At 50.5% G+C, this 15,702-nt stretch overlaps 2 protein-coding genes across 5 annotated transcripts; one reads left to right on the top strand and one right to left on the bottom strand.

The window, feature by feature from the left end:
• Nucleotides 1-228: 228 nt before the first annotated feature.
• On the bottom strand, nt 229-7,697 carry AP4B1 (adaptor related protein complex 4 subunit beta 1). 4 transcript variants are annotated; one of them, XM_076357960.1, is made up of 10 exons: nt 7,537-7,697; nt 7,226-7,450; nt 7,015-7,145; nt 6,369-6,516; nt 5,189-5,625; nt 4,394-4,477; nt 3,359-3,462; nt 2,950-3,157; nt 2,373-2,657; nt 229-2,114 (listed from the first exon to the last, which is right to left on the bottom strand). In XM_076357960.1, exons 1-10 carry the CDS (start codon nt 7,647-7,649, stop codon nt 1,687-1,689), a joined length of 2,163 nt encoding a protein of 720 aa, XP_076214075.1. In that variant the 5' UTR covers nt 7,650-7,697; the 3' UTR covers nt 229-1,686. The 4 variants fall into 4 exon arrangements, with proteins under 4 accessions (XP_076214075.1, XP_076214074.1, XP_076214076.1 ...); XM_076357959.1 differs by having other exon boundaries at nt 5,189-5,685; nt 7,537-7,696; XM_076357961.1 differs by lacking the exon at nt 4,394-4,477 and having other exon boundaries at nt 5,189-5,685.
• A 559-nt stretch (nt 7,698-8,256) lies between these two features.
• DCLRE1B (DNA cross-link repair 1B) lies at nt 8,257-9,672 on the top strand. Its single transcript, XM_076357964.1, has 3 exons — nt 8,257-8,268; nt 8,424-8,603; nt 8,708-9,672. Exons 2-3 carry the CDS (start codon nt 8,447-8,449, stop codon nt 9,577-9,579), a joined length of 1,029 nt encoding a protein of 342 aa, XP_076214079.1. The 5' UTR covers nt 8,257-8,268; nt 8,424-8,446; the 3' UTR covers nt 9,580-9,672.
• Nucleotides 9,673-15,702: the final 6,030 nt, after the last annotated feature.

The raw sequence follows: 15,702 nt of genomic DNA, 5'->3' as shown, positions 1-15,702 counted from the left end.
ATCACTCGTAGGTAGCTCACCTGTTACAGTAATTTGGCATATGAGACTGAAACATATTGTTGCACAATTGCTCCTTAAAGCCTTGCTTCAGGGAGGTTGAGAGAGAAAAGCCCCGTCTGACACAGAGGCAGGAGCTGGACTGCAGCTCTCTCCGGATCCACGGTAGTGATCGGATGACTCCATCCTGCAGACTTCAGAGTTGAATGAACAAATACTCCGGAAAACAGCCAGGAATGAGTCACATTTTTATTAGGAAAATCAACAATAAAATCTAAAACCTGTTGTTTAACAGTGACAGCAGTGTTTCAGTGAAGTGCATGGAAGGCATATTGCAATTTAAAGGTACAATACAGTCATTAAAAGAAATCTTACAGAATAGGGTTAACAAAGCCACTCCTTATGGAGTGCCATAAAGCCCTGTTATGGTAACCAATGCACCTCAACCTTCAGCCAAGGAGCCTTCTTCAGGGTTTTGCCACTGTGTGAAACATGGCTCTGACAAGGACACTTTTCATGACACCGTACGAAGTCCAACTCTCCGTAACTTTCAGTAGAGCAGATGGAGTGCCGTCAACATGCTCTTCAAAAAACAAGTCCCAAGGCTGGCCAGAGTGTAACTTCAAAAACTGTAAAAATTTACAGCACTGCACCATCTCGTGTACTGTATTGTGAGGACAGGATGACAGGACTGCACAGAAGTAAGTACTACACAGAAAACAAACCTTTAAATACCCGTTCTAGTTACAAAGTAACAAATGGTAAAAATCAGTATCAGCAAAAATTTAATATTCCATACAGGTTAATTATCTAAACAGCAATTCTTCCATTATTGGTGTGAGCACCAAGGACTGACAGCTCACTGACATGGCCAAAGTGATGCAGGCTACAAAACCCATGCCTTATTAACTCACGCAAACACATCATACACAACCTGCACACTCCTGCATTTTCTTACAGTAGTTCCGAGGGGGGAATTTCAGAGAGGGCGATTCATGATTGCAGTAACACAATTCAACTAGAAAATACACTTCTTTCTCTTGAAAAAGAAACATACTGTTTCTAGCGAGCACGATGTACCCTGTCCACCCACCTCTGACACAGCAGAGCTCTGTTCACCTGTAAGGGAAGCTACTATCAAAATCCGTCTATCAGACAGAAAACTAAACCACATGTAAAGGGAGCCAAGAACTAAATACTTCTCTCTTCACTGCACTGTTCCTCTTAATGTGAGATAAGCAGCAGAGTCCTGGAGTCTCTGAACTGGTTTTTGAATTATTTACAATTCTCATGAAAAAAACTCTCCAAAACACATCCCTGAATTTTGCTCATTTCTGGTTCCACCAGTCACGTTAGTGCCTTGTGACAATCACCATAGCTGCCACCACTTCTGTGACTCATGCCAGAAGCAGTGGGCTCACGAATGCATTACCTTGTCCTTTCCCCAGCCCAGAGGGAGGACAGACCGTTCACCCTGCCCCATTCACCAGCTGCCGCAATCCCATACCTGCGAGCTGCAGCTACTCCCACACCACATGTCCTTGCTAGGCCCAGCTCTGCTCCAGGAAAGGGCCGCTAACACTCCCACAGTTTAAAAGTACAAAACCAGCATCAAGTATGGCAAATGAAGCCAGAAGAAGAAACTTTTCCTGTGCCCCGAGCAAGCAGCCTACTGGCAGCCGTGAACAATCAGGACCCCAGTCCGGCAACTGCCCCCATGACCGTCCTTAACGCCGAAATAAAGGTTTGCAGTGCCTCCGGCTTTGCCTCACTCTGCTTCACTGAAACCTGCATCTCTGAATCTGCCGCCTCAAGCAAAAGCTCTGTTAGGAAGAGGCAACCTGCGTCATCCTGAGCACTGAGATAAGCTTTCCACGGCTGGACGCCAGCTTTGCTCATAGCAATAGTCTGGATGTGGACAACGTGAAGAGCCGTCTGTATGGTATCCGGATGAACAGTCCCACACCAGGGCAGGGAGAGGTGGCAGCTCATGTCCAAGCTCAGCCAGGTCTTCTCAAACTGTTCTGCAGTCAGGTAAACATCAGGAATTAAGGTCAGGCTGCCTGTATTGGGATGAACCTTGAGGACTTCTTTACTCCCTTCAGAAATCAGTGACTCTGAAATGAAACCACAAACGTGAGATGCAGCATATAAGATGCAGCTCCCAATTTCACAAAGAACATCTTACGCAGCCATCAGATGAAGAGGGCTGGAATCACAGTGCCTTCAGCGGTGATCAGCCATGCATTGCACAAGATAGTCAGAACACTAAGACAGCATTCTCAAAGCACTGTGATCTTCTTCTAAAGAAACCCATGTGAGAACATCTACTGACAAGGGGAAAATGGATCCCAGATGAAGGTGAGGCAGGTTACCTGTGTCGCTGTTCCTGGAGTCAGTACAAGAAGAACAAGCGTAAGAGGGTTCTGCTGGCTGGTGAGCAGTGACGAGTGCCCAGCGTTCTCTGCCATAAACTGGTGCAAGAGTATTAAACTCTGAAGCCCATGTATTCACAGGTCGCTCAGTTTGGTCTTCCAGGAGCCCCAGAGAGGGGTCAGACTTGGGGCTACACAGGACCCATTTCACTTCTTCCACACCAGACTGCAAAAGGCGATAGTAGAACAATCCACGGTCTCGTACTGCCATATCCATCTCCTCCTCTGGGAATTAGAGAGACATAATTTATGTAGAATTCTATCATCCAGATTTCCCCGAAGTACTAACCCTTAATTACTAAAAACAGATTCCCAGGGATACAGTGTAAACCTGTTACACTCACCAACCAGACAGCTAGGGGCCAAGTAGCAGCCTAAGGCATAAAGCCACCTTATCTTGCCGTCCTGGATGGTCTCTTCACGATGCTGACACGCAGCATCCATGCACTGGGGACACAGCCAAACCAGGTCCCAAAAAGCCTGTACTACAGCTTCAAACAGAATGAAGGGAACCCACCTATGCAGTAATAGAGCAGTCTCCCTAGCATGTCCTGACACTCAGCAGGACGAGACAGGAAAAGTCGCACCAATGCTGTCAGAAGCTCCATCTTCACTGCTGGGAACATCTCTGATTTCACGTTCTCCACAAACTCCTCTAAAACATAGGGGGCATTCGGTACTTTCTCACCATGTGCGCCCAGGAGCCAGATCAGCGCGCGCTTGCCCTGAAGGAACCACGGAAAAAAATAGCAAACAGGCACTGTTTACCAGAAAGACAGTGCCAACATGAAATAAACAGATAAGAGAGAACAAGTCTTCTAAAGATTTCTGGTCTTTGCCCGCCAATCGTGAGCCAAAGGAAAGCCAAACAGTCGTTGTCCACCCATCCTCAACAGCTGCAAGCCCAAGGCACAAAGCCACCTTACCTCACTGTCCTGGATGGCGTCCTCACAGCTAGGCAGTGCCCGACACACTGCATCCGTGCACTGGGGACACAGCCAAACCAGGTCCCGAAAAGCCTGTACTACCGCTGCAATGAAACAAAACGCTCAGCATTCCCGAAGAGTTATAAAACTACCTGGGGGGGGGAAAAAAAAAAAATCCAAAAAACCCCACCCGAGAGACTTCGCAAATCTTAGCTAGGGAGGTCAGCACCTTGCTTGTGCCTATGATTTGAGACACCCTTCTTCAAAGTCCCATGACACTGCATTCGTCAGAGCAAAGTTGCACCAAGTCTAAAATAAAGTACTGAAACTTCCGATTGTTCCTCTGGCTGCTGGAAAGTAATCTCTCTTCTGGACATTCCCTAGCCTTTAAAAAGACACTGACTCATGATGCTTCAGACACACAAGGTTAGAATGACAAATTAAAACTAACACCAATTCAAAATGAGTCTCGTGAACTTTAGGTCAAAATTTTAAAGGCTCTGCTGCCCACTTACAGAAACACCAGCAGCTTCTAAGACCTAATTCAACAGCTGAGTGCAAGCATGTGATTTCCAAAACTGAAAGCAAGACCATTTAAAAGAGAGGGCAGAAACAACAATGATATGAAGTTAGACCTGAGGGCAGCAGAAGAAAAAGAGAAGCCTGGGTACAACTGAATCAGATTATTATATAAGGAACGGAAATCACAAAGATTTATTAATCATCTTGGCTTTCAAACAGTCACTAAAATGTCTCTGCCGAGTCCCTCACTCTCTAAGTCAGCAGGCAGCAGCCAGAAAGGAGCCTCCACATCGGACCATGAACGCAGGTATGACCATCTCCCCCTTCACCACACAGAGTAGTTCCTAAGGAAGGAAAAACTACAATGTCTGGTCACACTATATACCCCCACTCCACCAGGAAGACTTCCACCTGAAGATGCCAATTAAACGAAAAGCCAAGTTTGGGATCACAAGCCTCAGCAAGGCCACTTCCTGAAAGCATAAGCCAGGCAAACAGCCGGCAGATGATTACCTGAAGTGATATGTTCCTGCTGAAGCCCCAGGAGCTCTGTCAGAATCCCTACGCACTGTTCTGTGTACGTCCTAGCAATATTGCCTGCAGAGACACCAAAGGACATAAAAGTCAACCTTTTGTCAGAGTGAAATAGGAACATGAGCCCAACTATTCATCACAAACTCACTTTAAAGAAACAGCCTTTCCCTTTTCCGTTTTGACTACAATTTCTGAAAAGTGTAGTCAAATGAGCTTGTTCCCCACACAAGGGATATGTTCCTTTCTCTGAAGCCGTGCCTCAGAAGTCGTCTGAACACATAAGAAAGGCATTTTAGCATCCGTGGCCTTCTCCTTATGAATACTATAGGAACTCACCTATTTTAAAGCTTACAAAAACAAAACTAAAGTGCCCCAAATCACCTTAACTGCCCCCACCACGACTCAAAGAACAAGCAGGTATTAGAGCACTCCTCCACCCACTACAGAGTTTCATTCAACACTATAAGGCTCATTAATAAGATGAAATGACACAATTTCTTCAGAGCATCTCATCAGAGCACAGACAATTGAATGAGATTCAAGGACATTATGCACACCCTGAAACAGTTCAATACCAGGACTTCTGAAAAAATCAGCACAATCGTGGTTTAGAAACACACACAAAACATTCCTGGGGAGGCTGGTCTATAGAGGGCTGTACTGCTTCAGCACACATCAGTTATTTGGCATTTGCCCAGATATACTTCAGCAGAGAAAGGCCCACCTTAAAGGCCTAGGGCTGCAGCTGCTCCTGAAGCAAGACACAGCTCTTACCTATGGCGAAGATCGCCCCTTGGGCAAGCTCTACCGATACATCAGTGCAATAGCCCTTCAGCTCCTCCAGCACTTGCTGTACGTTTTCGTCATTCACCAGCTCACACAACACCTCCATCTTCTGGCATTTGATGTAGTGGGGCTCTGAATACGAACAGAAGAACTTTTTGTAGTGGCTGCTAAAATGGCCAGGAAGGCTACCAAGGATCTGACGCACATGGCACAGCGCAGTGAAGCAGAGCTCCCTGCTCTCAGAAGTGCAGGCAGACAGCAGCGGTCCCTTCACTCTCACCAAAACATCTGCCTGCACATGTGGGTACTCCCTGGCCAGCACTAGGAAAAGCTTGGTGGCTGCCATCACAACGCTGGGGCTGCTGCTTTTGAGATAGCCATCCAGTAAATTGAGTATGTCGAAGAGTTCCTCCTCACTGCGGGGTCTGTAACGCAGAAGGAAGGTAAGCACCTCACTTTGCCCCCACTGATCCAGATCAGCCATCCTGCCAAGAGAATAAACACAGCTTGCAGGAGTCAAGAAGCGCACGAAGATCTGCGCTGTGCAGAGTAGAGGCCTTAGCCTCCGAGTTTCTTATGGTCTCTGTTCCAAACCAAAGGCTATGCTTCAGAAGTAGATACCACAATTTTATCACAAGAGAATTGACTAGTTTATGCACATAGGCTTAACCCAGTATCAGTCATGTGCACTTTTGCTGGTGCTCTAAGCCAGACAGCAACATTGACAAGAACCCTGGGCAGAGCAACACCCCCCTTTTGCCAGATCATATAGAATTATCTGCAGAAAAGTTAATTTCTTCAAGTAATGGATAAGTTATATATCCTTCAACCGATTGGGAGAGACATACTAGAATATACCTGTCCCACAAATATATCATGCATACTGTCACAAAAAAAACCCCAACTAATCGCATTAACTTACAATTCCACAACAAACCACCAGCCAAAGCAAAGACCCCCTGGAAAAGCAGAGCATCTCAGATGTCTCTTAAGATCTTAGCAGAAAAGTAATTTGGTTTCTCTTAGGATGGGCACCTCCATTTTTGGGTGCCTGACTCTTCCCTTCAAGTTCTGACAGGAGCCCAGAAATACCTGCTTTGCTAGCATGCAAACCACCAAGAACAAGAATGAAGCTTCCAGCACTGTCTTATTATGAAAGAAAACAAACCTGTTGAGGAGATGATGGGCAATGGGTTTGTTGATGACAACTCCTCCCTCCTTCTTCAAGATCTCTTCTAAGGCCCTCAGACAATTCACGACTACAATAGGATCCTGATCACGAAGCAAACTGTATAGCTCATTCACCAACGCACCATCTGCGAAGAAGCAGAGGTCTCTATATCAAATTCTATTGACACGCTGCAATTTAATCACTGTCTATAAGCATTTATCACGAACAAAAGGTACATCTTGAACTAGGAGAAGCAGTCAACAAAACATCCAGCTCTACAGTAACTCCTGCCCCTGGCACAACTTTTCCCCGAAGGTCTGCGGGTGTGAGAACGGCACCCAGCCGATCAGAGCCTGCGGAACCAGCCAGGTGTCGCAGGAGGCCCTGTAAAAGCAGGTACCATGTAAAAGGGGCACTCTGATGTGGAACCTCGCAGTGCCTGGTGTTTCAGTAACAGTCTGATACGCAGCGATAGCCCGCTTATCTTCCTCTTTCTGTCTCCCAGCCACGACAACCCAGCGGCAGCGCAGCGAACCCAGGACAAACCGCAGGCCAGAACACGCTCTCAACTCCCACGGGCCGCCACCGCCTCCTCCCCAGCGCGCTCCACCACGGGGGACAGCCCTGCGCAGCGCCCGCTTACCCACTTCGGAGTCCCCCTGCAGCTTCAGCATCTTGGCGCAGCCGAGCACGGCCGCTCTCCGCACGTAGGAGGCCTTGTCCCGCAGGCCGCTGAGGAGGGGCTGCTGGAGGTACTCCTGAATGCCGGGCATCCTGCGGGCGGGCGGGCGTCAGCGGGCCGCCGCCCCGGCCCCCTCCCGCCGCCCCGGCCCCGCCGGCCCGCCCCGGCCCACCTGAGGCCGCACATGCTGCGGAGGGCGAGCCCCCGCACGGCGGGGCTGGGGTGGGCGCAGTCCTTGCGCAGCGTGTTGACGGCCAGCAGCGCCAGCTGCGGCTGCCGCGGGGCCTGCGCCCGCACGTACAGCGACACCAGCTTCTTCTGCACCACGTCGGCCGCCGCGCTGGCCTTCACCATCTCCGGGAACAGCCCCGACACGTCCGCGCCCTGCGCCATGTGCCTGCGGCGGAGACACCGCTCAGCGCGGCCCGGCCCGGCCCGGCCCGGCCCCCCCCCCCCGCCGCCCCGCGCCCCCGCCCGCCCTACCGGATGACGCGCAGGACGGCGGCGCGGTACCGCAGCCGGTCCGCCTGCACGTGCGGGTTGGCCAGGGCCCGGCGGAGCTCCCGCAGCGCCTCCTCGCCGCCCAGGTACGGCATAGCCCCGGCTACGAGAAGATGGTGCCTGGCTCCCGCGGCCGCTGGCCCGCCGTCACGTCACGTCACGTCACGTCACGTCACGCCCTACGTACGCGCCCCAGCCCCGCCTCTGACGTGACGCCTCGGCCCTCCCCGCACGCTGAGCACACGTCCCCGCCCTGCCCCTGACGTGCGACTTGGCCCCGCCCCGCGCCGCCTGCGCCTGCGCGGCACCGCCCACCAAATTCGGCGGGAAGCGGCGGGGCGGGCGGCCGCCATGAGCGGGACGGTGATCTCCGGTACGCCCATCGCCGTGGACTTCTGGAGCGTGCGGAGAGCGGCGGGTGCTCGCCTCTTCTTTCTGTCGCACATGCACTCGGACCACACGGTGGGGCTCAGCAGCACCTGGAGCCGCCCGCTGTACTGCTCGCCGCTCACCGCCTGCCTCCTGCACCGCCGCCTCCAGGTAGGTGTGCCCGGCCGCCGCCCCGCCCGGTCCTCGCCGCCCCGCCCGGTCCTCGCCGCCCCCCCCCGGTCCTCGCCGCCCCGCCCGGTCCTCACCGCCCGGTTGTCCCCGCAGGTGCCGACGTGCTGGATCCGGCCGCTGGAGGTGGGGCAGAGCCACGTGCTGGGCAAGGAGGTGACAGTGACGCTGCTTGACTCCAACCACTGCCCCGGCTCTGTCATGTTCCTCTTTGAGGGTGCCTTCGGCACCATCCTCTACACAGGTACGGGGCAGGCCCCCGCGGCCCCTGCCGCGGCCCCCGCTCTGCCCTGACGGCCCTGTCCTTGCAGGGGACTTCCGCTACACGAGCACCATGCAGGGTGAGCCGGCGCTGAGGGGCCGCCACATTGACCGCCTCTACCTGGACAACACCCACTGCCACCCGCACCGGCCCCTGCCCTCGCGGCAGCATGCCACGCGCCAGGCCGCCCACGTCATCCGCATGCACCCACGACACCAAGTCGTCATCGGTGAGTGCCGCTTCACGCTGCAGTGCCCTCAGCACCCTCCCCTCGGCAGGGGCTTGTGCCCCCTTGCCCCATCCCTGGTGTGCTGCTCATGGCTCTCCTTGCAGGTGTGTACAGCCTGGGGAAGGAGGCACTGCTGGTGGACCTGGCAATGGAGTTCAGCACCTGGGTTGTGGTGAGCCCCTGGCGCCTGGAGCAGATGCGGCTGCTGGAGCTGCCTGATGTGTTCACCACCGAGGAGGGGGCTGGCTGGATCCGTGCTGTGGATATCACTGAGATCCGCTGGGATACCCTTGTCAGCTGGAACACGCTGCACCCTACCATTGCCATCCTCCCTACCGGCAGGCCCGTGAAGGTCACCCACCCCAACATCTACCCCGTTCTGTACTCGGATCACTCATCCTTTTCGGAGCTGTGCGAGTTTGTGAAGTGGCTGAAACCTTGCTCGGTCATTCCAATTGTGAGGGGCGGCATATGCCAGGCTTACTTTCAGAAATACCTAAGTTCTGCCCCCCAGGCACTTCCTGACCTCAAAATCCCAAAGCCTGTGCAAGAGTCTGTACAGCAGCAAAGCAAAAGGAAGGCGCAGGAACCCAGGCGTCTCTTGAAAAGAGCTGCCCGGCATTCTGTGCCCCGAGGAGTTGTTTATGAGTCCCCAGAGAAACATACTGAAAAATCTGAAGAGTTCATGGGTGTTAAGGTTCTTCAGCAGAACTGCTGTGAGTCAGCTTTCTGCTCAGAAGGTTGCACTTGTTGTCACCCAGGCAAGGAGAAAGGAAAGGAAGAGCTGAGTGGAGAACAGCCAGGAGTAGCAAGAGCAGCTAGCGCTGTTAGCCAGGCACCTGTTTCTGATGAGCACTTTCCAACTGGATTTGCAGGGCAGTATTTACTCACTCCCTTAAATATCCTAAAGCAGAATTCCTCACAGAAATTTGACAAGCTGGTAGAAGATTTCTTTAGGAGGGGAGAAGCGTCCTAAAAAACTGTGTGACACTTGCCAGTGCCAATGCAGTTGATTCTAGATCAAATTTCTAGATCAATGCAGTGATTCTAGAGGTCTTACTGCTGCATCCCATTCTCTGCTCAAGTTTCCCATCCGAAGAGAGGAGCTCAGCTATGGGGCTCTACTTTCTTTAACTCTTATTAGAGGACAAGGAGGAAACTAGAACCAGTTTGTAGGTGTTAGATTTTTTAAAATTTATTTATTTTTATATCTATCTACATCTGTTGGGTCTCTAACACTACACTCGGGCAGTGTGGTCCCACTGCGTGTGGGCCTTATATCTACCTTTTGCAGTGACTTACTTGTCTTTTGTGACAAAAGATACTGCCAGGTTGATTCAAGTTGAGCTGCAGAGGGTGGGAGCTGCCTGCAGCTGAAGTAATTAATGGGGATGGATGTGATGAAAGAAGCAAGAAGGGGGAATCTGAGAGCCCCAGAGATTCTTCTTTCTATATGCCTCATTGACAATGACTGGTTCATTCCAAGGTGCATTACAAATAATATGTATTAAGGTACATTTAAAAAATGGTGCTTAAAGAAATCTAGAAAATGAAGTGCTTCCAAGTCTATTAATCTATTTTCTATCTATTAATCTACTAATACCTCCAGACAGCACTGCTTTTGTATCCAGCCAACTGCAGCTGGACAGAGTTCTGCTCTCCTGAAAGCACCATCCTAATGTTAACTGTCAATGCGTGTTTTCAGGTTACTGGCTGGAAAAAGTAGGAATTGTCTGGGTTCTTGAGTTCTGGACTTTCCGGAATGGGTTACTAGATCCTCTGCAGTCTCTGCACTCAAGTCTGCAAGTCTGAATTCTGCTTGACTGCAAAACATTTCTGGTAACTGCCAGTGTTCTGCTAGGCCCACTGCCTGTTCTTATCACTCAGTGGCAAATGGGATGGAAGATAATGAACCATCTGCTTAGGGGTGTAAAGTGCTCAGTCTTAGCAGCATTGTTTGGAAGGAATACTGTGGCTGAACAGCAAAATTGGCTCTGTTAGTTAGAGGTCAGGCACTTTCCTGCTCCAGATCAGCTGCAGAGAGCCACAGCCTCGCTGGCACAATCAGGAAGCATCAGTGGTGCGACTAGCCAGCGGGTACCCACTGTGGAGCCTGGAAACACTGTAGTTATCCATGCCAAACTGCACTAAAAACATTACAAATTGGCTCCCCATGGGGTCAAGGCAGCAACACTAGAGTGGAAATGGTCACTAGGCACTTTCCTGGAGTAACAAACCAGCTTGTTATTCAGCTTTTTCTAGCTTCCTTTTTGTTACTTTCAACACAAAATGTGTCATGTGATCTTGATCACGATCAGAGTCTTTTCTGAATGTAGCGTCCTGCAAGGTCTCTCTAAGACCCGTCAGCTAGATGGGTTGAATTCCCTGAATCAAGCCAGAAAGGGAAGCGTTTGCTCTTTGAGTAAAGCTAGGGCTTGTGGAAAGCAAAGATGCCTGTAGGTGCAGCAGCCACACCTGCTAAAAACAAGGCTGTCCTGGACAGTAATCATGATGACAGCCAGAGTGGGTACGTTTGGAAAGCTGGCTGGCAAACAGGAGTCCTAACTCCAACCCTGTGCCTTCCCAGGCACTGCAACATTTATCACTATAATGTAAGCAGCGCCTCTCACTGGGACTGCCTGTTGATTGTGCCTGCCAGCTGCTAAGGGGACATCAGAAGCGATGGAGCGGTGTTCTGTGAAATACACTTCAAAAGGGGTAGCAAGGGCAGCTGAAGCTTCTTCCTGTGGTCTGTATGGTCCTGTTTCTTGGGGGTTTCTGTGTGGATTATTTGCTACTCAAAACTCAACTGCAGAGCCCCATTGGGTCAGTATGAGTGGAGACACCTGCACCTTTGTAACATCCAAGACTGCCAGGGAAATAACTGTGCTATACTTGTAGTGTTTTGTCTGCTGCTGGCTGCCTTGGAGGTGCAGGCTGTTATTTTAATATTGTTGAAATTTAAGTGACTCATTTGACAGGCAGGTGAGTGAAGCACTGCCTGAACTCCCAGATTCCACTTCTTGCGTGCAGCCTCTCCATTGCTCAGAAGGAATGCTTGCCTTCTGAGTCACTGCTCCATTTAGGTATGTTGCGAATTACCTCGGAGATCTGATGCGTTTCACTGCTGATGTTCTGTGGCATCCAGCCTTTCCTCCTTTATCCTTATCAACCACTCTTATCAATCATTTATTCAAGTAAATGAAGTAGGGAACCTCCTGGTGAACCTCTGGGCAAAATGGAGTTGTAAATGTTAATTCTTTACAGAGGCAACTCTGATCACACAAAAAGGAGTGAAAATTGCAGAGACTTCAGAAGCTGGGGATCTGCACCCCATTTCTGAACACTTAGTTAAAACTGCAGAGAAATGCTGGCTTCTGTTACTAGAGCTTAAAAGGTAATTCCTGCCACTTCAGAAATAAATTATCCAAATTACATAGAGCCAAGGAAACCTAAAATCTCTCCATGGTTTTAAAAGGAAATAGAAGCAGGAGAGACTTGACCAACAGTCTGCATGCTGGAGATCCTTGCCTCAGCACAGCAGGTGCATGAGGCATTTTAGAGTGCCATGTTTCCTTCCTCTCTTAGGTGTTAAAATACTACTTTTGTGTGTTATCCTAAAATCCTGGAAAACAAAACATGGCCTTGTGAGGAAGAGTGGCAGTATAGTGTTTCTGAGAATCCTTCAGCTTCCCCGAAGTCTCCTGGCAGTAAATAGCTGGCCTTTTACAGGCCTTGTTCTCCCTCATGCTTGCCTCCAAAATGTCCCTCTTTTCCTACCGCCAGCCTAGCACACAGGGGAGTGTCGGTGCAGCGGAGAGCTGGAGTGTTATCTACACCAGGGTCTGAACGTGCTGCTTCCAGCTCAGCTGCACAGGGCTCTGTCAACACTGCTACCACAGGTGTGTTTTGCTCACAAGAGTGACAATGAGAAGCTGTAGCCAAGTATTAGCTTGACTGTGGGGTATCTAAGGGCCACATGCTTGGAAACTTACAGTTATCCTGGCAGGAAAAAAAAAAAACGGTGCTCAGACCAAAGTCCTCCCAAATCTATATACGCAGAGCATGCTTGAGTGGCTTATCTCTGTTCCGCAGTTGGGAACCGAGCCCCAGTGGGATGAAACAACTCACCCAAGGCCTTACAGAGCCTACAGAGGAGCTAGGAGCGAGCCGAGTTCCTTTTGGCAAGTTTTCAGCACTGTTTTAACAAGCTTTGATCAAATGCTGGCATGTCATGAGGGCAGGGCAGGCTTATGGTTCTGGGAGCAGGGCTGCCTGCTGAGTTCCTTCCACGCAGTTGCCTGTGAAAGTCCAATCGCTATACTATGAAACAGTTTATTTGGCTCTAGCTTCTCTAAAACAGAGTAGAAAATCATGAAGGGGTACCCTGCCTATGCTATGGAGAGAAGGAAATGTACTCTTTAAGCTTAGGTTGCTACCAAGAGAGGGAGGTAAAACTTAACTAGCTCATGCGCTCCACAGCAAACGTGTATAATGTAACTTCGTAGGGAGCACCCTAGAGCACTCCGCTCAGTAGTGTTTCTAACTCTGCTTCCTGTGCTACAAGGCGAACGACAGCTTCTCTCTCTTCTGCTGCAGAGCTGCTGTCCATTTCTGCAGCACAGGTTCTTCTTACTGTTGTTTTCTAGATAAAAAGAAGTGTGTCATGGGGAAATCTTTTCTTCTTCACCAAGAAAACTAATTCAGTGAGTTTACATAATTTCCTATATGGTGCGTTGTAGCTTTGGGCTTATTCCAAATTAACCTCAAGCTTAAAATCTCTGGCTTTGTGCTCTTTTATGGACCCCTCTGAAAAAGTAGTAGGATGAGGAGAAAAGGTAGAGTCACCCTGATAATCATGTGAGGTGCTGCCTTCAAATGAGCTGCTGTCTGGCTGTGGGTATTCTGTGTGCATTCGCGATTCCTTCTGCTAAATTTGGGCTCTTTTGCTAAGGTCGCTACAGTGCCTAAATTTTCTTTGCTGTCACTTTGTGCTTGGCCAAAGGCCAGCCTCAGCACAAGCAGCCGTGAGTGCACACTAAATTGTTTGGGACAGACCTTACTTGACAGAAAGCCTCTTGGCCCTGGCTCAGGGAGTCTGGGACTTCGTGAGCAGGTGCTCGGGAAGATGAGAATATTTTCATTTTGTGTGCATGCTCCACTCAGGACAGACGTGCAGCATGGAGCACCATGTGGGGCTGATCCTGTGCTTGCTTTCCAGGCATTGCTCCCGGTAAACGATGGAGTGTAGGGTTTGGGCCATCTGGGAAGCCGTGCTTCTCACCCCACAGGCGGGAGCTGCAGAACAGCATGGGGGAGGTGGAGGGAGAGCCTGGGGAGGCGATTTCCCCCTTCTCATAGGGGTGAGTTCCGCAGAAAGCCCAGATCACAGACCATGTCAGGCTCCCTCGGGTTTCAAGGGGCTCTGAGCCAAGCCCTTGCTGAAGTGTGTTCCATACTTTCTGGCTTTGGAGTTCACTGTAAGCCTGAAGAAAATAAGGCCAAGAGAAATGCAACCCCCACGTCCTCCATGCAGGACCGAGACCTTCCTTTAGCAGATAGTACAGAGGGGTGAGCGTCTGAATGGTATTTTGCTAGAGGAAGAAAGTAGAAAATGTGATTTCTTGAGTCTTAAGCATGCACACACGTTACTTGTAGGATTTTATACAAAAGAGCAACACTGTCCCATTCACTCTTCTCTGCTGGCAGCTGGTTGTCTCACTGTCCATTGCAGCATTATTTAGTGCCCCAAATCATGGCTGCAGTTAGACTTGCCCAGCAATCTCTCATGGAAAAAAGTTGCACTTAAGTTTCTGCAAAGCAGAAAACCTCCTCGATACACCCCGAGCTTTCTCCCTCCCCGGGGGATCCGATGGTGGCCCTGAGGATGGTTTAGAAAGGCGCTTGTGTAATAGCAAACACCGAGACGAAGGCTCTGTCAGTGTGCGTTCCCGCATCTGAATTTTAGCGTGTGTCTGCATGAACTCTCCCGCCCACCTGAGGTGGGGCACTGTGCCGACTGGTGCAGGCCTCAGCTGGAGAAGTCGTGACGGTCAGGAGGACGGACATGCTCTGCAGGGAGGGCCCAGCCCTCGCGGCAGAGGGGTGGAGGGGATGCTGTGGAGGGTCCCCAGGAGCGCTTTCTGGGGCCTTACGTTGTTTTCAGGGGTCTCGGGGGGGCGATTTCCTTCTGCATTTCAGAAGGATCAGTGGAGTAATACTTCTGCCTTTATGTTTTTATGTGTAGCAGGTATTACTTGGTACTTTTTAAAGATGATCATACAGCCATCCCTGACGGATGCACGCTTTGCTCGGTGCTAGAATTCGGCACTTTTTGTCTGAGGACCAAGACCTGTCACACCCTCAGGGAAGTCATGTTATTAAATGTGCTCTGACATTCAGGGACATGTAGGCATGTTTTTGCCAACTCGGCATCGCTGCTTCGGCCTTGGATCGCTGTGGCCCATTAACCAACGCCCCAGAGTTACAGGACTGGGTTTCCAACAGCCTCAAAAAGCCCAAGATGACGACGTGCGGTGGCTTTTGCTGGGCTGGTGTAGTCTCCATCTTTCACCTTATTCCTGCCTTTGCCTAGAACAATCTAACTGTAGCAAACAGTGGATTGCGAGACCAAGGTTTGGTTTTTTTCTATTGCATGTTCTTTTTTCCCACTAATCTTCATCTCCACCTGGATGCACACTACCAGCCTTCATTCTTTCACAGGGTGCAGGCTGACGCTTATTGCACTGCTGTTCGTGTAAGAGTAAATATGAAGCTGTGAAAGTTTCTGAGATTTTGGTAGGAGTATTTGTAAACACCTTTAAACGCTGTAAGCTTTTGAAAGAAAACCGAGAAACGTCTCTGTAATACTGACTCTGCAAGAGGCCGAATTAAAAAACCCTTAAGGATGGAGTTCCCGAGCGCGTGACGCTGATCTGACTCGCCTAATCCCTTTCAGAAGTGTTCGACCTCCGAGAAGGCGGCCCGGCCGCCTTTCCCAACCTCCCCCTTGGCACACGGGAGCGCTCCGGCGGCCGCGGCCTCCCCCGCGCTCGTTTGGCGGACGCCGGCTGGGGGAAACGGCGAGGCCGCCCGGGGG

This window comes from Aptenodytes patagonicus, chromosome 22, assembly GCF_965638725.1.
Source record: "Aptenodytes patagonicus chromosome 22, bAptPat1.pri.cur, whole genome shotgun sequence".
Taxonomy (NCBI): Eukaryota; Metazoa; Chordata; class Aves; order Sphenisciformes; family Spheniscidae; genus Aptenodytes; species Aptenodytes patagonicus.
The sequence above is the reverse complement of the archived record's forward strand: the minus strand, read 5'-3'. Positions and strand labels throughout refer to the sequence as shown.

Bases quoted from the DNA above. Each gene is read 5' to 3' on its own strand.
- AP4B1 (XM_076357959.1), bottom strand. From the start codon at position 7,649: ATGCCGTACCTGGGCGGCGAGGAGGCGCTGCGGGAGCTCCGCCGGGCC. The intron at 4,478-5,188 runs GTAAGAGCTGTG...GTGTCTCTGCAG, and splicing joins AGGGGCGATCTTCGCCATAG to GCAATATTGCTAGGACGTAC. The intron at 3,158-3,358 runs GTAAGGTGGCTT...TGGTTCCTTCAG, and splicing joins ACGCCATCCAGGACAGTGAG to GGCAAGCGCGCGCTGATCTG.
- DCLRE1B (XM_076357964.1), top strand. From the start codon at position 8,447: ATGCAGGGTGAGCCGGCGCTGAGGGGCCGCCACATTGACCGCCTCTAC. The intron at 8,604-8,707 runs GTGAGTGCCGCT...CTCTCCTTGCAG, and splicing joins ACGACACCAAGTCGTCATCG to GTGTGTACAGCCTGGGGAAG.